The sequence below is a fragment of the Protopterus annectens genome, chromosome 1.part0 (genome assembly GCF_019279795.1).
Source record: "Protopterus annectens isolate FY-2018-M chromosome 1.part0, PAN1.0, whole genome shotgun sequence".
In the NCBI taxonomy this organism is placed as follows: Eukaryota; Metazoa; Chordata; order Ceratodontiformes; family Protopteridae; genus Protopterus; species Protopterus annectens.
Genome location: NC_056725.1, coordinates 762,809,419 through 762,829,715, shown reverse-complemented (window position 1 = coordinate 762,829,715; position 20,297 = coordinate 762,809,419). Strand labels below are relative to the sequence as shown.

At 43.1% G+C, this 20,297-nt stretch overlaps 1 protein-coding gene across 2 annotated transcripts in view; it reads right to left on the bottom strand.

The window, feature by feature from the left end:
• Positions 1 to 20,297, bottom strand: part of LOC122794406 (CTD small phosphatase-like protein 2-B) — a gene marked incomplete at its 5' end in the record, with an annotated part of 676,938 nt that overhangs the window by 16,865 nt on the left and 639,776 nt on the right. Inside the window, 2 exon segments of one of the 2 annotated variants that reach the window (XM_044062775.1) lie at positions 4,114 to 4,252; positions 6,200 to 6,295. In XM_044062775.1, coding sequence (XP_043918710.1) covers positions 4,145 to 4,252; positions 6,200 to 6,295 — 204 coding nt within the window. 2 annotated transcript variants of the gene reach the window in all.

Sequence of the window (20,297 nt, the reverse complement as noted above, 5' to 3'; positions counted from 1 at the left end):
CTGCACAACTGCTATCACACTACCCACACTAGCCCACCCTCTCAAACCCACTCAGACTTCTACATCTGCCCTACAATCAAATCTTACAGCTACATATTACTCACTAACAAAAATTACACCATCTCATCACACTAAGAAAAACTCTCATAGACCAAGCTCGCAAATAATTAATATTAAAAAACACATACTGACACTCCTACAAATTCTGCTAACCTCTGGTGACATTCACCCAAATCCAGGTCCCCTCTCAGCTAGACAAACATCTGACCTGCTAATCCTAAATCTCAACATAAGAAGTATTACCAATAAGCTAACAGACCTACATGCATTCATAGCCCACTACAACCCTGATATACTCGCCATTACAGAAACCTGGCTTACACCCAGTATCCAAGATGAAGTCTTTCTTCCCCCAGGGTATAATACACTTAGATCTGATAGAACAAACAGGAAAGGAGGAGGAGTAGCCATTCTCTTTAAAAACACCCTTAACCTCCAGCTCCTGCACACCACACCACCCACTTTTCAAACTGCTGAAGTCCTGTTTTCTGTCCTATCCATAAGAAACACCAAGAATATTAATATAATATGCTGCTATATACCTCCAGGCAACAACTCGCTCATAATAGAAGACATCCTACACTGGACAAAGGACAATCTACCTCAGGAAACGATCCTACTAGGAGACCTTAACACTGACGGGGCAACCTGTAACTCCAGCAGCCCCTCTACACATATCAATCCATATGGGTTCTCTCAACTAATTAAAGAACCAACTAGAATAGATGAGAAAAAGAGAGAATCCATACTGGACTGGACACTAACCAACTATCCCAAACAAAACTATACAGTAGGCTGCCTCCCAGATGACTTAAGTGATCATCTCCCCACCTTCCTACTCCAGAAACACTCCAATCACCCCAAACCAGTAGTCTACAAATTTGTAAGAGATGACCGTAACCTTACCCCACGATACCTAAATACTGTCCTAAGCCACTGCAACTGGGAACCACTACGGACACTCTGGTTAGACCAGGCAGTAGACTACTTCAATATAACCTACTCTAACATCCTTAATAGTCTAGCTCCCAGCAGAAAAATCAGAGTTAAAGCCAACTACGCACCCTGGCTAAATAGAGACACCAGAGCCTTACTAAAAGCTAGAGATAAAGCCTGGAAAATCTGGAAAACTGACAAAACCCCTAGCTCCAGACAATACTATCAACAGCTTAGAAATGAGGCCAAGGCTGAATCCAAAATAAACAAACAAAACTATTTTCTTAGCGCCCAAAGGAAATATTCAAATAGTCCACAAAAATTCTGGCATGCCATTAACTCCCTACTAAAGCCAGGCAAAACCACAACCCCAGCACCCATCTCTACTAACAATACCCTAGACATAGCTTCTCAATTTAATACCCATTTTACTAAATCCATCTTAGCCCTGTCCAGTCAAATAACCAAAAACAGTCTACCTCAGTCACAACCTAACCTATTCCACACCACCGCCTCTTTCAGCCTATCACCAGTGCCCACCTCAACTATCAAAAAACTCCTCCTAAAACTAAAGCCAACCACACTAGCAGCTGATAACATACCTGCTACATACCTAAAAATGGCTAGTGACTCCTTATCATATCCTGTCTCCATCCTTATCAACCGCTCCATACTAGAATCCTACATACCCAAACTCTGGAAAGTATCTCGCATCATTCCTCTCCATAAAGGAGGTAATTCTTATGAATTCTCCAACTACCGACCTATTGCCATCCTTTGCCCCTTATCCAAAATTCTTGAGAAATGCATCCACTTGCAAGTAATGACATTTCTTAACACACACAATCTACTATCTACCACACAACACGGTTTCCATCCACATCACAGCACTACCACAGCCCTTTTATCTTTCACTAATTATATAAACCTTCACAGGAATGATAACAAATATGTATCAGCCATTTTCCTAGACCTCTCAAAAGCATTTGATATGGTCTCCCACTCCATTCTACTAGACTCACTAACATCATTATCCTTCACCTCCTCTACTATAGCCTGGTTCAGAAGCTACTTGTCTGACAGGCAACAATCAGTCCAGTGGAAAGGAACTCTGTCTACACAATTTCCAGCCACCACAGGTGTCCCACAGGGCTCTATACTGGGCCCGCTGTTGTTCTCTATTTTCACAAATAACCTCAAATGCTCTACACAACATGCCACACTCATACAATATGCAGATGATTCAACTCTGATCTGCTCCGCCTCATCTCCCACCACCCTACTTACACTCACTCAAGATACCTTTATCTCAGTAGAAAAATGGATATCTGGGATCCAACTAATTCTAAATCCCAAAAAGACAAAACTGCTACTATTTACCCCTAATAGATAAAAAACCCTCTCCTTTACCATAACCTCTAATGACGGCACCACCATCTCCCCTTCTAACCACACCAAACTTCTGGGCATTGAAATAGACAATAATCTCCACTTTGATGTTCACATCTCACATACCATAAAACTAGTACGCAAAAAACTAGGCTCCCTATACAGACATAAGTCCTTTCTCTCACAAAAAGCAAGAGTCACTCTTGCACAAAGCCACCTCCTCTCAACTCTATTATACGCAGCACCAATCTTTACCCAAATCAGACAATGTGACCTAGACAAACTAGAATCATGCTACAATAAAATAGCCAAGTTTGCTACTAACTCAACCTATAGAACCCATCACTGTGCTGCACTAAAAGAACTAAAATGGCTTGAGCTACCTCAGCTACTTAACTATCACCAGCTGGGCACAGCCTACAATATTCTCAAATATCCTGAAAAAACCCCTCATTTTCCAACCTACTTACTATCTATACTACAAACCGATACCTAAGATCCAGTGAAAAATCTCTCTTCTCCATCACCAAGACTAACAATAATGCAGGGAAAGCGTTCTACTCCCACACCGTTGCCAGAAATTGGAACTCTCTTCCCCTATCTGTGTCCACTGCCCCCTCCACATCCATATTCAAAAACTCCCTCAAATCGCACCTTCTTAGTACATGGTTATGCCCTTGTATCACATAACCCTACCCATACTACTATTAACTCCCCAAATTCCTCTCTGATCACATGCTGGAGCTCTGATCCCCTGTAGGCTTGGTCATCTGAAAGGGTACTTTTAACTGTAGAATCTTACTTGATATATTTTCTTTTCTTACTAAAGTATGACTGACATTGTCTTTTTACCCATGTTCTATATCTTTTACCTGGAGTGTTTTTTTATTAATTCTTGTTATATTACTATGCTCAGCATACATGATGTAACCTGTTTTGTGTATTATGCTGGATGTACTGTATTTGTATAACTTGATGTTGGAGCTTTTCTCCCCGGGCCTCTGCTGAAAATGGACCTGGTCCAGTCGGAATTTCCCGGTTAACAAATGTAAAATAAAATAAATAAATAATTTCTTGAAATATGCCAAGCAAGGCTAACTATGATAAACATATAACTAAATACAAAACCACTGAAGAGAAATGTTTAAAAAAATGCAAGTCTCTATCTCATGTCAATACAAAAGCTATGGCTCCCACTACAAGGAAATTGCAACCAGTCAGAAAATGTGAAAAGGAAACAAGTTTATCAGCAAGGAGACTAAATTCAAGCCCCCTCTTTATTGAAGGAGGTCCTTGATGCGTCTGTGACCATAGCAGAATATCGCTTTTAAGGTGGTACCACAGTTTGGGAACCTAAAGAGTTCACTAGCAAGGGGAGAAAAGCTGTATTTCATGGCTTTCCATAAAGATCCTTGAGGGGTATTATAATGTGATAATACACTGCTCTTCATTGCCCTCTTCAAAAAAATTTCTAGCTAATGAGCACTGGATGTAGAGATCCTGTCCTAAGTGTCAGACCGCCACCATCACCACTTTTTGGAAGAGTATTTTTGTGCAAAGGTACAGATGGTGCTGTTTTCTGTCCAGCAGTGACATGTCCTACACTAAAAGTTCCCTCCAATCAGACATGTCTATGCTTACTAGCATATCCTCCGTGACAAAAAATGCTCTCCAGTACTTTTATCAAGCAACGAGTGTTATTATAAGCAAACCAAGTGACCCTCATACCTGGGAAATGGATAAATGATGTAGATAACCATCAGCCTATCTGCTGGTATTCCTTGGAATGATATATTCTAGGGAAACTATAAACCTTATGAGACATTTTTGCAGTTTGGAGCATGGGAACTTGTAGTCTTGTCTTCCCCTAAAGAGACATAATTAAAAAAATATGAAAATACCCATCATGGTATAACCATTTTAGGTCCTTATCAAAACAGTCAAAGGCCTCAAAGCTCAAGGCTCTATCCTCAAAAAAGGAAGATAGAGAGGTCATACAAGGTCCCATGGAAAGGCAAAATGCTTTCCAAAAACACATAATGAACAACTACAACCTACTAAGAGTACTGAAAAGTACAACCATGTAAGAATTACTATAAACAGAATATGTTTAAATAAATCACTGTTGCAGCAATACTGGCTACCCCGACTTCTGCCACATCTGGTCTTACTTCCAGACCCTAACAGCCTACTCCTCAGGCCAAATGTACTCCATCTCTCAGGGGTGTCTGCAACTTCACTGGATAAAGCTAGCATCTGCTTGCCCTACCTTTGTTTCGTTCTTAACCAGAATACCAACAAGATAGCCATGCTTCTTCCTCCTGGGTATAGTCCTAAGGGAAAATGGTCAATACCCTATCCAAGTTATAAAAAAAAACCTCCCAGGACAGCTTCTGGGTCAGTGATGCACAGAAGCTGGGTTTCCCAATTCCATCTGGACCTGAGATACTGAGTGACCCTGGGGGGGGGGGGGGGGGGTTACTGCATAAGGTACTGCAGCCTAGCCTTTGGACACCAAGGGAAAGAAAGATAGGAACATGGGAAGATAACTTGCACTACAAAATTGATCAATCCTAATAGCTACTTTTATGATAATTTCTTCTGCAGTTTTACTATGTTGTTTTTATGAATCATTGTTTCAATACTACTGACTAATGGGATGATTCCACAGCTCACAAGGACTGGCAGGTGGTAAGAATGAATGAGGTAGGTGACAGTAAACCTTGCAGAATAGCAGCAGCAAACTTGGATCTCACCCTAAAAACAATGTCATAGGAAGTTACTAGGCTATTGGCCCTGATGCCCTTACAAGGCTAGCCAAGAATTTAGCCCATGTTCCAACAAGTCAGTACCTGATGCCACTGTCCAAAAAGATGTGGATACTTCCAGATTATCAACACCATCACCCCTGCTAACTCTCCTTATCCACTGAGCCACACAAGCTGCCAGGACAAGATCAAGATGTCTAGCCTGTAGCATTTAGAAAATGCATGGACAGAAGACCTGGTGCCTGCCTCCCAACTAAACTGTGTAGTCACACCCCTAGGGAAGCCACAGTAGTTTCTTTCCATTTGGTATTGTGGGGTTTCATGTTCCCATCTCTTTTGTCCCCATGATGAGAATAGCAAAAACTGATACAATGTGCTACCAGCTTCGGAATTGACTTTTTAGACACTGGTTTCCCACTAGCTCCCCCCCCCCCCCCCCCAACACCATTACTGAATTATCACTTGTGACATAGGCACGTTTACCTTTATATAAAAGTAATCAAACTGTATTAACAAGTTAAAATTAACAAACATTATGCTTCACATATATTGCTATACATCATATAACCTAAGCAACATTACATAATTGTTTCAATTCCTGCACTTTTTTTTAAAACAAGAAACATCTTTATTAAACCATCACTTATGACATAAGCACTCAACAATTTGAAAAAAAATCTCTTTAGCATGCTAGAGTCCACATGGTTTTGTTATTAGTGTATTTCATTGCTAGATGGTTAAAGATTGAATATTTTAACCCTGTTGAATATATCTAACAGACCAAGCAGTTAAAAGAATATGTGCTTAATGTGACAGGTCTTCAAAGTTAACTTGAAACTAGGACAAAAAAAATGCTAAATCATGCAGGATTTGCTGCAATGGAAAATGGTCTACTCGGTTTCTACAAGTACTGACAAGAATACATTTCCAGTTTTAACTATGGAGGACTGAGTCAAATTTAGTCAAAAACACCAAAGAGCATTATACATTATGAGTGCAGTAATGCATTTAATAACCATTCCGAATTCATATGCAACAGTCCTTACCTCTTCAGTCAGTTTCTCCAAAAATGGGATTAATTTGAGCAGTTCTTTGTCTTTTCTATCACACAGCCAGCCTGGGATCACAATTCCATTATTAATCTAGACAAAACACAAGGAACACTTGTTTACAGCACAAGAATTTTAAAACCCAAGAATTATTACTGTAAAGTACTCACTACATAGATATCCTGAACAGCTGTCATACCCAAGGATGTAGCCACTATTGTAAATAGCAACTTGTCCAGATGAGTCAGGTTGCAAATGAATAGAGACATGGTTTGCTAATCCGTGTAAAGTGCATGTGGAAAAACAGAATCAAAGTTGACACAGTGGAAGGAGAAAAGCACAAATGAAAAGGAGTAATGAATGACAGGAGAAACACAGCAGTAAGACACTTAACTGATGACAGCAGATTAACTTTATGCAATTCTGAAATTGTGTCATAGTGGGAATCTGGTTAATGTTGTGTACCTGGACTTCAGAGGCCTTTAGCTCTGTCCCACTTGAAATATATGAAAGGGTTGGAGAAAACAGATATGGGAGAAATGGTTAGAGACCACAGTGCACAGTGGAGAACTGGAAGGGGCTCTGTTTAAGGAAAGGGCAAGGATTACAACTGAATCACAGATGTCAATCCAGGGAAAAGTGATTAAAGTATTCCTATATGACATACTGATGGGCTCAGACAACAGGCTTGAGCTCTGCTGTGGACATGAAAAGGGGTAACAGTGAATGATGACATAGCCATCTAACAAAGGACTCAATAAAGCTATTGGCATAGGCAGACAACTGACCGCTAGGATTCATTAGGAACAACTGAAAACCGTGCGATATGCATAGCAACAATCCAAGTAAGGATTAGTTCATAGGAAAGTGTTCTACAACTAAAATCCTAATTGACAGAAGGTGCAGTTGTGCAAAATCTTACCAAAACGGTTGATGTCCTCCTCTTCCTGTTGTAGTATTCTTCAGTGAAGGGATCACCTGCCAAGGATAGCCCAACATACAGCCAAGTATATACTAAAGCCTTTAGATCTTACAGGTGCCTTATGTCATATCTATGCTCCCTACATAGGGCATAAAGTTGACGTACAGGAAAAAATACTCAGAAATGAATTGCCCCAGGAGGAACAAAACACTCCCAAGGACAATGAAGAACACGTACAGCCAGAAGAAAAAAGTTTAGAAGTGAAAAGAATCAAAGGCCCATCAGCCAGGCATAACAGAGGAAGGAAGGAAGGAGGGAGGGAGGGAGAGAGTGAATACTGCAACAGTAAAGAGAAGGACATCTACTGTTATGGTAAGATGTTACACAACTATAATATGTCCTTCCACATTACTCGAGTACAGCTGAAAGAAAGACTGGAAGGAGCAGAATAACCCTGGCAAAACTTGCCATGGAAAAATAACATCCAATATGTAATGTTTAGTAAAGGTATGAACAGAGGACCAAGTAGAAGCCTCAAGGATGGAATTGATGTCCAAACCCTTGAAAAAAAGCACCAGAAGAGGTAACCGCCCTAGCAGAATGCGCCTTTACAGATGAAGACAGACATCTGCGAAAGGAAATGACCTCATAGATCAAGTTGGTTTCCTTGGAAACAGCTAAACCCAAAGTCCCGAAATGAAAAGAAAAAAGTTGCTCCGATTTTCCATCATCCTTCTACGTGGCACACCTCATCATAAAAGGGTTCTCATCCAGGAAAAAAAGAGGTAATTGTTCCCCTCTACTTGACACTCATTAGACCCATCACAAGACATCTGCAGCAGCTGGAAAGGCCACAGAAGTACCTCCACAAAGAGGATTACTGGCCTCAAACAGATGTCCTACACTGACCATCTCAAAAAACTCCAGCTTTACTCCGTAGCATATCGCCTACTCCGAGGTGATCTCTGCCTAACATATAAAGCTATGTCAAACCCAGAGCTGTTGGACATGCTACACCTAAAGAAATCCCAATTCCTCTGAGCTACACCACGGTCTAGGGACCTAAACCTTGTCACCACAATAAACAGGACATGCTGGAGGGATACATTCCTGCCCTAGAGACTTCCCATACTCTGGAACAGGCTACCCATCTATGTCAAGCAAAGTTCTTCATTAGCACTCTTCAAGAAAAATCTTGATGAGTGAATGGGAAATAGGAAATACACCCCGGGGATCCCTTCTGTGTCTCTGCTCGACAGTGGCACAGGAAAATAACTTTCTTGGGTGGCGTAAGCCAGGGGAACCTTGTTGGCTAGGCTTGGGTAGGCCCTTGGGCCGATAACCTAGTACCTACCTATGAACCTTTGTTTTATCCAAATATCTGAGCTGTTTATGCAGGTCCAGGGTGTGGAGAATACTCAATGGAAGATTGTGAATAAAAAAGGAATTACGTTAAATAGACTGATTAAGGGACAACTCATTAACCACCTTAGGCATAAAAAAAGGATGAGCAGGAACAGACACCCTGTCTCTGTGGAAAATTAAAAAAGGTGGAATGGCCATAAGAGCCTGCAGATCACTCTCTTGGCAAAACTAACAGTCAACAGTAAAACAGTCTTCCAAGCACAAAACTGTAAGGAAGCTGAAGTTGCAGGTTCAAAAGTAGCAAGAGTAATTTTTTCAAGAACAAACTGAGGTCGCATGAAGGATTAATAGGCTTTCTTGGGGGTCTGATACGAAGGATGCCTTTAAGAAATTACTTGACCTCATACTTAAGAGGCCAAAGGAGGTTTAAGGGCAGACAAGCAGAGACAGCTGACAGGTGAGCTTTAACTGAAGAATATGCCAAGCCAGCATGGAACAAATCACACTAATAAGAGAGAACCAAAGGAACTACTATTGAGATGGGATTCTGATTGCGAGGGAGGCACCAAACAGAAAATCATTTCCATTTAGACATGTATGATTTTCTGGTAGTGATTTCCTGGCCTTCTGCAGAACATGAAGAACACCATCAGAAAAGAGAACCCTGGAAAGGATCAAAATCTCATCACACACAGTGTCATTTGAAGAGTAGACAGGTGAGGAAGGATAAGAGATTCCTTGATTGTGTGAGAAGATCCACCTAGTGAGGTAACCTGTGGTGACTGCCACAGGACAAATGAAAAAGAAGGGGGAACCAGTGTTGTCTGGGCCAAAAGGGAGTCACAAGCAAGATTTTGGGAGGGTTGTGCTTGATCTTGTGCAGAACTGTTGGCAGCAGAGCAAGGGGAGGAAAAGCATACAGAAGCATTCTCTTCCAGCGAACAGGCAGGGCATCCACTTTCCAAGTCAGAGGATTTGCTACTCTCAACAGAATAAAGGAAGTTGCATGTTCAGTGGGGAGGCAAAAAGATCTACCTGAGGAATACACCACCGATGGACTATATCCAGAAATACATCTCTGTGAAGCATTCATTCTTGAGCTTGTGTTCTGGACCTGCTCAGTGCCTCGGCCACTAGATTGTGCTCTGAAGGATTTAAACTGCCTGAAGAGTCACCTGATAACAGATCCTAGGGCCTGAAGAGCTAGCCTGCAAAGAAGATAAGACTTCATACCCCAACCCCTGCTTGTTGAGATACCACATCATGGTGGTATTGTCTGTGAAGATTTTCAGAGGGCCAGGGAGAATAAGGGAATGAACGGCCAGTAAAGTCAGAAGCAAAGCCCTCATCTCTTTTACAGTGATATTGTCTTACCTCTGACGAAGAGGACAGTGGTCTTACCTGTGATGAAGAGGCCAGAGACCTTGAACTTTCAGAGGGTCATAAGAAGAACCCCACCCCAGGTCTGACAAGTTTGTGAACAGTTCTTGGGAAGGAATTGGAGCATTAAAGAACAGTCCTGGATTTAGAGAAATTTGCCGAATCCACCACTGGAGCTCGAGTTTGAGACAAGGAAGCAAAGGAGCAGGAAACTCCAGGGGGTGGCAATGTTGAAGTCACACTGATTTGAGGTACCAGCGAAGCTTCCTCATTTGGAGCCTGGCAAGAAGAAACATGGGAATCATGGAGGCCAAAAACCCCCGAATACTGAGAAATTCCCTGGCCATGAAACAGGACAAAGGAAGAAGAGACTGGAAGTATGTTGTCAGACAAAACCCTGGTAGTAGGAAGACAAGCCAACATAGGAATGGCCCAAATCTTGCAACCAAGAAATATACGATCCTAGGAGGGCATAAAGCACAAACATCTTGAGGTTGATGGTGAACCCCAGACTTTCTAAAAGACAAGTGGTCAAGTGAAGACCTTTGAGCCTGAATAAGCAGATCATCAAGATAAGCAAATATCTGAATCCCTTGAAGCCAACAAAAGGCAATGACAGAAGCAATGCACTGGGCGAATACCCTTGTGGCAGGAGAAAGGCCAAAGGGCAAAGCAGAGAACTGAAAATGAGAGGAAGAAAGAGAGAAACACAAAAATTTCATGAACGGAGAGTGAATAGGGGATGTGAAGATAGGTGTCCATGAGGTCTAGACAGTCCAAGAAGACCTGGGGGAGAAGACGAGGAAACAAAACCTGAAGAGACAACATCCTGAAAGAAAGGACCTTGAGAAAAGTGTGGAGGAGAGAGATGTCCATAATTGATCTCCAAGTCCCCTCGTTTAGATGGACTAAAAACATTCTGGAGTAAAAACCTGTCTGCACTTGGGTGGATGGAACAGACTGAACAGTGTCTTGACCTAAAAGAGATTGCAAAACCTCTGGGAAAAGACAAGAGTTGGTCTGGAGGAGACTGCAGAATGTCTGAAAAAAGAGGGAACAGATTTCTATGTCATGTAATATTCCTGACAAATGAGAAAGAGCACACAAGAGTCTGAGGTGATCTATTGCCAGTTTGGAAGAGAGAGACGGGCAGAGAGATAAGGGGACCTGACTGGGGGGAAGAGGAGGCAAAATGCCAAACAGAAACAGTCTTGTCCTAAAAGGAAGGCTTCTGAGATGTAGGAGGTTAAGTTGACTTAGCAGGAAGAATACACCTAGACCACTTCTTACCTTTGGAAGGATGATGAGTCTGCCTATGAATAAGGGCAGATTTAGAAAAGTAATTCCTCGGAAAATTGGTTTAGGGGAGACAAAAGTATGTTCGAGTTCCTGCATGGCTTTAACCTTATCCTGGAGGGGCTTGAGCAGGTCGAAAGCAGCTGTCCCAAAAAGATTTTTATTATGCAGAACAGCATACAAAAGTTGGCTTTATTACCATCAGACGAGGCTTGAAGATGAAGCCAGGAACATCTCAGAGTCAAAAGCAGAAGCTCTGGAAAAGGCATCAGCAACATCCTAACTGCAATTTATGGACAGACAAGCGACCTGGGAGGTGGACCACAGCAGGGAAAGAGCTGAAGCTTTCCCTTCTGAATCAGGCAGATCAGACACAACTTTAGTTACCAGAGAAAGGAGAACCAAGGCATACCTGGTCATGTGGGGTTTGGTAATTAATAGCCTGAAATGACAAGATGGCAGCAGTATATACTTTATCCAACCTTTCCACAGCCCTACTATCCTTATCCAAAGGAGGGAGCTTAGAAAAAGTAAATTTTAGAAGGCTCATCAGTTGACAGACAAACCACAGAGGAAGGGTCAGCAAAAAGACATTTATACAATAATTTGCAGTCCTCAGGCACCTTATAGAACCTGTCAGATTTGTTAGGGTGGGGGGCTGAGAGTCAGGAATTACAGAGTCAGCAGAAAAGATGTCCAAAAGTGCTGCCAACACAAGACAAACTGCAGATGGCTTAAGAGACCCCATTTGTAGATCACAGTCTCTCTTTAGGATTTCAGAGACCTAGAAACAATCCCACTTACAGTATACTCCATCATATGAGTGATAGTATCCCCAGTGGATAATTCTTCCAAAGGGAATCTGGGCTCAAAGAATCCTCTTCCTCTGAACCACAGTCTAGAGGAGAAGGAAACAGTGCATTTTCTCCTCGTATCTAATTTGCAAATTGTTGACACATTATGTTTAAGTAAAATTATTATGAATCCTGTGAGTTCCCTCCTATGGACTGCATTTTGTATATACGTGTAAATTTGCATGCCTCTCAACTGTATGTGCGTCTCTGGAGCTTTTCTCCCCGGGCCTCCGCTGAAAATGGACATATATCCAGTCAGACTATCCTAGTCAACAAATGTAAAATAAAGACGTATGCAAGGGATTCATTTCTAGAATCTAGGTCCTCCTCTGAGGAATCCAGTTCCCATGTCCTCTTAACAGCTGTGGAGGACCAGGGAGGAACAGGGACTGACACCCCTTGAGAAGGCTTCAAGGCCATAAAGGCAATAAACAAGCCTTGGGTAAAATCCTGCCACTCATGTTGGGGATCTTTAGCAATAGGATTAACCTGCTTTGTCTTTTGCTTTTTCTTAAGTGGGAAATCCACCCTAACAACCCTCAGCGGCTCAGTCCTCTGTCAGGATTTAGTGATAGTAGTAGTAGGAATCTCTTCCCGGATAAAGATTTGAGGAATCCCCCCTGGTCCCTCGGAAATAATTAAAGTGGTTCCCCCTCAATGTCTGGAGCAGACATTTGAAAAGCCTCAGAGGACATGGGAGAATGTGGATCCATGGCGGCCTCTGACAGGCTTGAGGCAGAGGAGTCCAATGCAAATACCAGATGTTCTTCAAGGCTTTCACTAGCTTCTAGAGAGATGTCTGGTGAAGGCTGGATTGGAATCCAATCAGGCCTAGACTTTCTGGCCTTCTTCTTGGAAGAGGTTTGTTTCTAGGGATGGTAGGATTCCACCACAGCACCCCGTGCCAATAACTTCAGATGTTGGTTCTCAGGGTATAAGGGGACTCCAAAGAATAGCACTAAATGTCTGGCGTGAACAAACAATATCCAGCAACAAAGAACTACAGTCAGCCAGACAACCATACTGAGAATCATAAAACTGTGCTTTATTCCAAATGAACTACAAGTGGGCTAAAGTAATGTAAAATTGACATAAAAACAATAAATGTAAAAATGGATAAGCACTTTCAGGTAAAACCCATCATCAGCTCATATAGTGCTTTTTTTAGGCAAGGTTCAAAGGACAAAACCACCACCGTAACAGATACAAGCATGCAAATTCTGAAGGTAATGCTACTCAATGCTAGAAGTCTAAACCTCAAAATGCACTCTCTCAAGACACTCCTAAAAATGAAGAAAGTACAGTTTTGTACCTACCATAAATGTAGATGTCCTTCATGGATAGCATCTGCAGTCATAACAAGTGGGTTGTCCTGTCGTCAGGCAGCCCTGCAGTCGGCCGGATTCCAAAGTCCGGGTCCGGCTTCGGCTGATGTCGCACTCCATCCGACGTCATCTCTGTTGGTCTTCGGGTATAAAAGCATCAGCCGATGCCATTTTCCTCAGTCTTTCTTGCCGTGTGGCGCCCGAAGCAGAAGCTGTTCGCAAGTGCCGGTCGGTCGGATCCAGAGACTACTTCTACCGAATACTACTTCGAAGACTTCTAAAGCTAAGTACCCCGTTGGGGACTCTTTCTTGCCTCAGCCGATGTCAGAAAAAGTTAACAATTGTTTAACCTGTGGGAAACAAATACCTCATAAAGATTTCCACTCTTACTGTCTGCCTTGTTTAGGCCCAGCCCACGACGTAGCAGCCTGTTCGGCCTGTGCCTCTTTCAACCGACGAACGCTTAGGCGTCGGTCGGAGTTTGCAGAACAGTTTTTCGGTTCTGATTTTGCGTACATTATGCCGTCGGATCCTCCGACTACCCCAAAACGCAAAGATAAAGACCGACACTCGCGGTCCGCGGTTTCGGCCGAAACCACGGTAAAGCAAACATGAGTGTCTCGGTTTCGGCGAAACCGAGAAAACTGCTCAAAGTACAGATGAACCTATTCTTACAACTGAGGCCCCTGCTACAACTCTTGAATCGACCTCAGAAATTTTACCCACTACGGTGGTTGACTTATCAGACACCATCCCCTTGGATGTCTCTACCCCAGCACGTGGTGCTGCTAGGCCTCCAGCTGCCATGTCCATTAAGGCCTTCGCCAGGGCTAAAGCAGCCAAGACTACTAAAACAGTGCCTGTTAAACCCCCACATCCAGGCCCTCTTCTAGTTCTCAAATGCTTTTTGGCAGAAGATTTAATTTCTTTAATTAGAGGATCTCAATCTCACCCAGACAGGGCCTCTCAGCCCCAGAGAAGAGACCTAGGGCAGAGCCCCTGAGCCAGTGTCTTCTGATGATTCTGCTGATGAATCAGACATAACTGACCAGCCTGAGGCTCCCTTCTCCAATTTTGAAGATTCTGATGCTGAAGAATCCATTCCAGCTGCTTCCCCACCAGAAGAATTCTCCTTTGGGGAAACCTTGCATGCCATGCGAGAACAGTTCCAATGGCAGCAACAGAATTTTTCAGACTCCAGAAAAGACTTAGGACCTTTCTGCACCTCCCACAGCACAGGCCCTTAGCTATACCTCCTGTTCTCTCTGTGGTGGATGATGCTTTCAATGATGTTTGCTCCGCTCCAGATTCTTTACCCCAGCCCCTGCCAAACCAGACAGATTTTACAGGGTACCAGATACTCATCACCACCTTTACAAGGCCCCACTTGCAGACCCAGAAACTATATCCCAGGGTCCCGAGGCAGTAGCCGACCACAGCTAAAAACCCTATTCCTTCTGAAAGGGAAGCAAGGTCACTAGACAGATGGGGTAAAAAGGTCTACACTTCAGCTACTCTTTCAGCTAGAGCTTTAAACTGTCAGTTTCACATGATACAATACCAAGAGTTTATGCTTGATCAGTTAACTAAAAACTAACCACTGATGAATCTCTTGATAAGAAATATGTATTAGAGATGGTAAATAACATACAACAGGTTAGCAACCATTCCTTAAAATGTGGCTATGATGCACTGGAGGCTTCATTTAGATCAGCCATGACAGGCACAGTGATAAGAAGGCATGCATGGCTAAAGGAACAAGCTTTACCGGATCATGTTAAAGCTAAGTTGCTAGATGCTCCTATGGACAAGACAAGTTTGTTTGGTACACCTGCCCAGCAGGTTATGAAGAAAATGGAAGAAAAGGCAAAATCTGTTCAAACTGTTAAAGATTTCTTACAGGTTCAACCCCCAAGGTTTAGCAGGAACTGGCCTGTCAAAAATTGGTCCTTTCCTGACTCCACAAAATTTCAAAGGGGCAGGAATAGACGTTCCAGAGGCAGAAACCAATCCAGAGGAGGTGCCTACAGAGGACGACAGTGGCAAGGTAACAACAGAGGCACAGACACAGCCACTGCCACTACATCAGCACAACCACAGTGACTTAATCCTAAATCCGCCTACCAGGGAACAAATAGCAGCTCCTCTAGGCGGAAAGTTAACCTTATTTTCAAAGAACTGGCACTACATAACAAAAGACAAGTGGATTTTACAAACCATAGATCAAGGTTACCGGTTTCACTTCCACACTTTACCAGTCAAAAGAGGAATGCCAAATCTACCTCCAAATCAAAAACAGAGGCTCTACGCCAGATAATGGAGTTAGCAAACATGAGAGCTGTGGAAAGAGTGCCAACAGCAGAACAAGGAAAGGGGTTCTACTCCAGACTATTCCTAGTTCCAAGAAAGGAAAAAGTTGGAGACCAATTCTCGACCTGTCCACCTTAAATACATACATCATTGTCCCAAAATTCAAAATGCTGACCCTACAGCAGCTTCTTCCCATGCTGGGCAAGGAGTCTTGGCTGGTAACTCTAGATCTCAAGGAGGCATACCTGCACGTCCCCATTCGACCAATCTGCAGAAGATACCTCAGATTTCTTGCAGGATCAGAGCACTATCAATTCTCAGCATTGCCCTTTGGCTTATCTACTGCCCAGAGTATTCACAAAATGCCTGGCATCAGTAATCGCCCATTGCAGACTACAGGAATTCAAATTTACCCATACCTGGACGACTGCCTGCTACAAGGGGACAACAAAAGCAAGCTGACAACAGATTTACAAAGGGTCATTTACTTGCTACAAGGACTGGGATACACAGTCAATTTACAAAAGTCAAGGCTGATACCATCCCAAACAAGGACATTCTTGGGCGCGGAATTGGACACAGTACAACAAATGGCATTCCTGACTACAGAAAAACAAAAAGAACTCCCTCTTTACTTCTTGGCACTAACAAAACTGAACAAGTTAACAGCAAGAAAAGTTCTGCAGACCTTGGGCTTCATGGCATCATGCATAATCTTGGTCCCATTTGCCAGACTACATATGAGGAAACTACAGTGGTACCTAAAGAATTTATGGTCCCAACACAGACACAGTCTAGAAACAGAAATCCCACTAATTCCATGCTTAAAACAGGAGTTCCTATGGTGGGCTCAGGCATGCCAGTCAAACCCAGGCCTACCCTTTCGCAGATGTCAACCAAGCCAGACCATCACAACAGACGCTTCAGACCTAGGATGGGGCCCACATGCTGGACAAATGCATGCAAGGATTGTGGACACAGGATCAACTTCACCTGCACATCAATCTAAAAGAAATGCTGGCAGTAAAACTGGCAATCCAAAAGTTCAAACCATTTCTCAAAGAGGGCCAGTTGATGATAAGGACAGACAACACCACAGTCATGTGGTACATCAACAAACAGGGAGGCACTCATTCATACCCCTATGCAGAATGACCTTGGAGCTGTGGACCCTGGCACTCAGCTACAACATTCAGTTACAGGCAATATTTGTACCGGGGAAAGACAATACTCTAGCAGACATATTGAGCAGAACCACTTCGGATGCTCACGAATGGAAGCTGCACCCGGACATCTTCAAGACCATCTCGAAGAAATGGGGAATGCCACAGATAGACCTATTCGCATCACCTCTCAATCACCCGCTCGCAAAATTCTGCACAAGGACATTCCACCCACTAGCATGGAAAGTGGACTCACTCTCCTTCAACTGGAAAGGCCTAACAGCATATGCATTCCCACCTCTTCCCTTGATACACAAGGTACTGCTAAAAATCAGGGAAGAACGTCCAAGGATAATCCTGATAGCTCCAAACTGGCCAAGACAACACTGGTACCCACTACTGAAGAGCATGTCTCGGAACAATATGTGGCCAATACCCCTGATGCCTTTGATGTTAACTCAGAACAACTACAGCATCATACATCCAAACCTAAAAACGCTGCAACTGACTGCATGGAACATCGCATAGCAGCAGCTAATCCAGAACTTTCCCAAAGAGTTAAAGACATTATTCTTGAAGCACGCAGACCTTCAACAAGAAGGAACTATGCTGGAAAATGGAAAAGGTTTGTCATTTGGAGTACGGAAAGAGGAAAAGATGTGTCAAACATAGATATGCCCAACATTCTGGAGTATCTGGCCGAACTTCTTCATTCAGGCCTGTCCTACTCCTCCATCAAGATACATGCATCAGCTATTTCAGCAGAATACAGCTTTGATCCACCTGTCTTTTCGCACCCTTTGCTCAGGCAGTTCCTCAGAGGAATCAAGAATGTAAAACCTCCAAGGAAACCACCATTACCAGCTTGGGATTTAAACTTTGTGCTAGAAAAGTTGACACTATCACCCTTTGAACCAGCAGCAACAGCAGACCTACAACACCTGTCATGGAAAACTGCTTTCCTACTGGCAATTACTTCAGCAAGGAGGGTTTCAGAACTACAGGCCTTAATGGCAGTGCAACCCTTCCTAATCTTCCACCAAGATAGAGTGTCCATGAGGACTAATCCTACATTTATGCCCAAGGTGGTATCCAGAGTGTCTTTAAACCAGGCAATCCACCTACCTACCTTCTTTCCCAACCCACAAAACAGAGGGCAAAGAATACTGCATACCTTGGATGTACATAGACAGCTACCCTACTACTTGGACAGAACAAAAATAGCAGAAAGACTGACCAACTTTTGTAGCCTATGCAACAGGAAGGGAAGGAAAAGCTATTTCCAAACAGACAAACTCCAAATGGATAGGAAATTGCATACGATACTGTTACTCCTTCCATGGAAAACCAATTCCACAGAACATAAGACCTCATTCTACAAGGGCAACAGCCACTACCACAGCCTTCTTATGAGGAGTGGCAACCAAAGACATTATTGAGGCGGCTACTTGGACCTCCGTGCATACATTTGCCAAGCATTATAATTTGCCTCTATATTCCAGATCCCGAGCAGGGTTTGCCACTGCTGTACTGCAAGGGATCCTAAACACACCATAATCTACTTTTATCCTCCTCCCTAGTTGGCTATGGTATTCTACCCACTTGTTATGACTGCAGATGCATCCATGAAGGACATAGTACAGTTTTGTACCTACCATAAATGTAGATGTCCGAACTGGATAGCATCTGCAGTCAGGATTACCCTCCCTCCTTCCCTCTGTGGTACTCCTAGGGTGTTTACCCTCCTAATAGCTAGCTGTTGGGGAGTCTTTAATGGTGTATTTGTTTGTATATATGTACATATATGCTTATTGTTGTGTTTACCTCTATCTATTTGGAAACATTGGCATCTATCCAAATTTTTAGCCTGCAAGAGGGCTACTGGCATCTGGGGCAAGAAACACTGAGGAAAATGGCGTCGGCTGATGCTTTTATACCCGAAGACCAACAGAGATGACGTCGGATGGAGTGCGACATCAGCCGAAGCCGGACCCGGACTTTGGAATCCGGCCGACTGCAGGGCTGCCTGACGACAGGACAACCCACTTGTTATGACTGCAGATGCTATCCAGTTCGGACATCTACATTTATGGTAGGTACAAAACTGTACTTTCTTCATTTTTAGGAGTGTCTTGAGAGAGTGCATTTTGAGGTTTAGACTTCTAGCATTGAGTAGCATTACCTTCAGAATTTGCATGCTTGTATCTGTTACGGTGGTGGTTTTGTCCTTTGAACCTTGCCTAAAAAAAGCACTATATGAGCTGATGATGGGTTTTACCTGAAAGTGCTTATCCATTTTTACATTTATTGTTTTTATGTCAATTTTACATTACTTTAGCCCACTTGTAGTTCATTTGGAATAAAGCACAGTTTTTATGATTCTCAGTATGGTTGTCTGGCTGACTGTAGTTCTTTGTTGCTGGATATTGTTTGTTCACGCCAGACATTTAGTGCTATTCTTTGGAGTCCCCTTATACCCTGAGAACCAACATCTGAAGTTATTGGCACGGGGTGCTGTGGTGGAATCCTACCATCCCTAGAAACAAACCTCTTCCAAGAAGAAGGCCAGAAAGTCTAGGCCTGATTGGATTCCAATCCAGCCTTCACCAGACATCTCTCTAGAAGCTAGTGAAAGCCTTGAAGAACATCTGGTATTTGCATTGGACTCCTCTGCCTCAAGCCTGTCAGAGGCCGCCATGGATCCACATTCTCCCATGTCCTCTGAGGCTTTTCAAATGTCTGCTCCAGACATTGAGGGGGAACCACTTTAATTATTTCCGAGGGACCAAGGGGGATTCCTCAAATCTTTGTCCGGGAAGAGATTCCTACTACTACTATCACTAAATCCTGACAGAGGACTGAGCCGCTGAGGGTTGTTAGGGTGGATTTCCCACTTAAGAAAAAGCAAAAGACAAAGCAGGTTAATCCTATTGCTAAAGATCCCCAACATGAGTGGCAGGATTTTACCCAAGGCTTGTTTATTGCCTTTATGGCCTTGAAGCCTTCTCAAGGGGTGTCAGTCCCTGTTCCTCCCTGGTCCTCCACAGCTGTTAAGAGGACATGGGAACTGGATTCCTCAGAGGAGGACCTAGATTCTAGAAATGAATCCCTTGCATACGTCTTTATTTTACATTTGTTGACTAGGATAGTCTGACTGGATATATGTCCATTTTCAGCGGAGGCCCGGGGAGAAAAGCTCCAGAGACGCACATACAGTTGAGAGGCATGCAAATTTACACGTATATACAAAATGCAGTCCATAGGAGGGAACTCACAGGATTCATAATAATTTTACTTAAACATAATGTGTCAACAATTTGCAAATTAGATACGAGGAGAAAATGCACTGTTTCCTTCTCCTCTAGACTGTGGTTCAGAGGAAGAGGATTCTTTGAGCCCAGATTCCCCTTTGGAAGAATTATCCACTGGGGATACTATCACTCATATGATGGAGTATACTGTAAGTGGGATTGTTTCTAG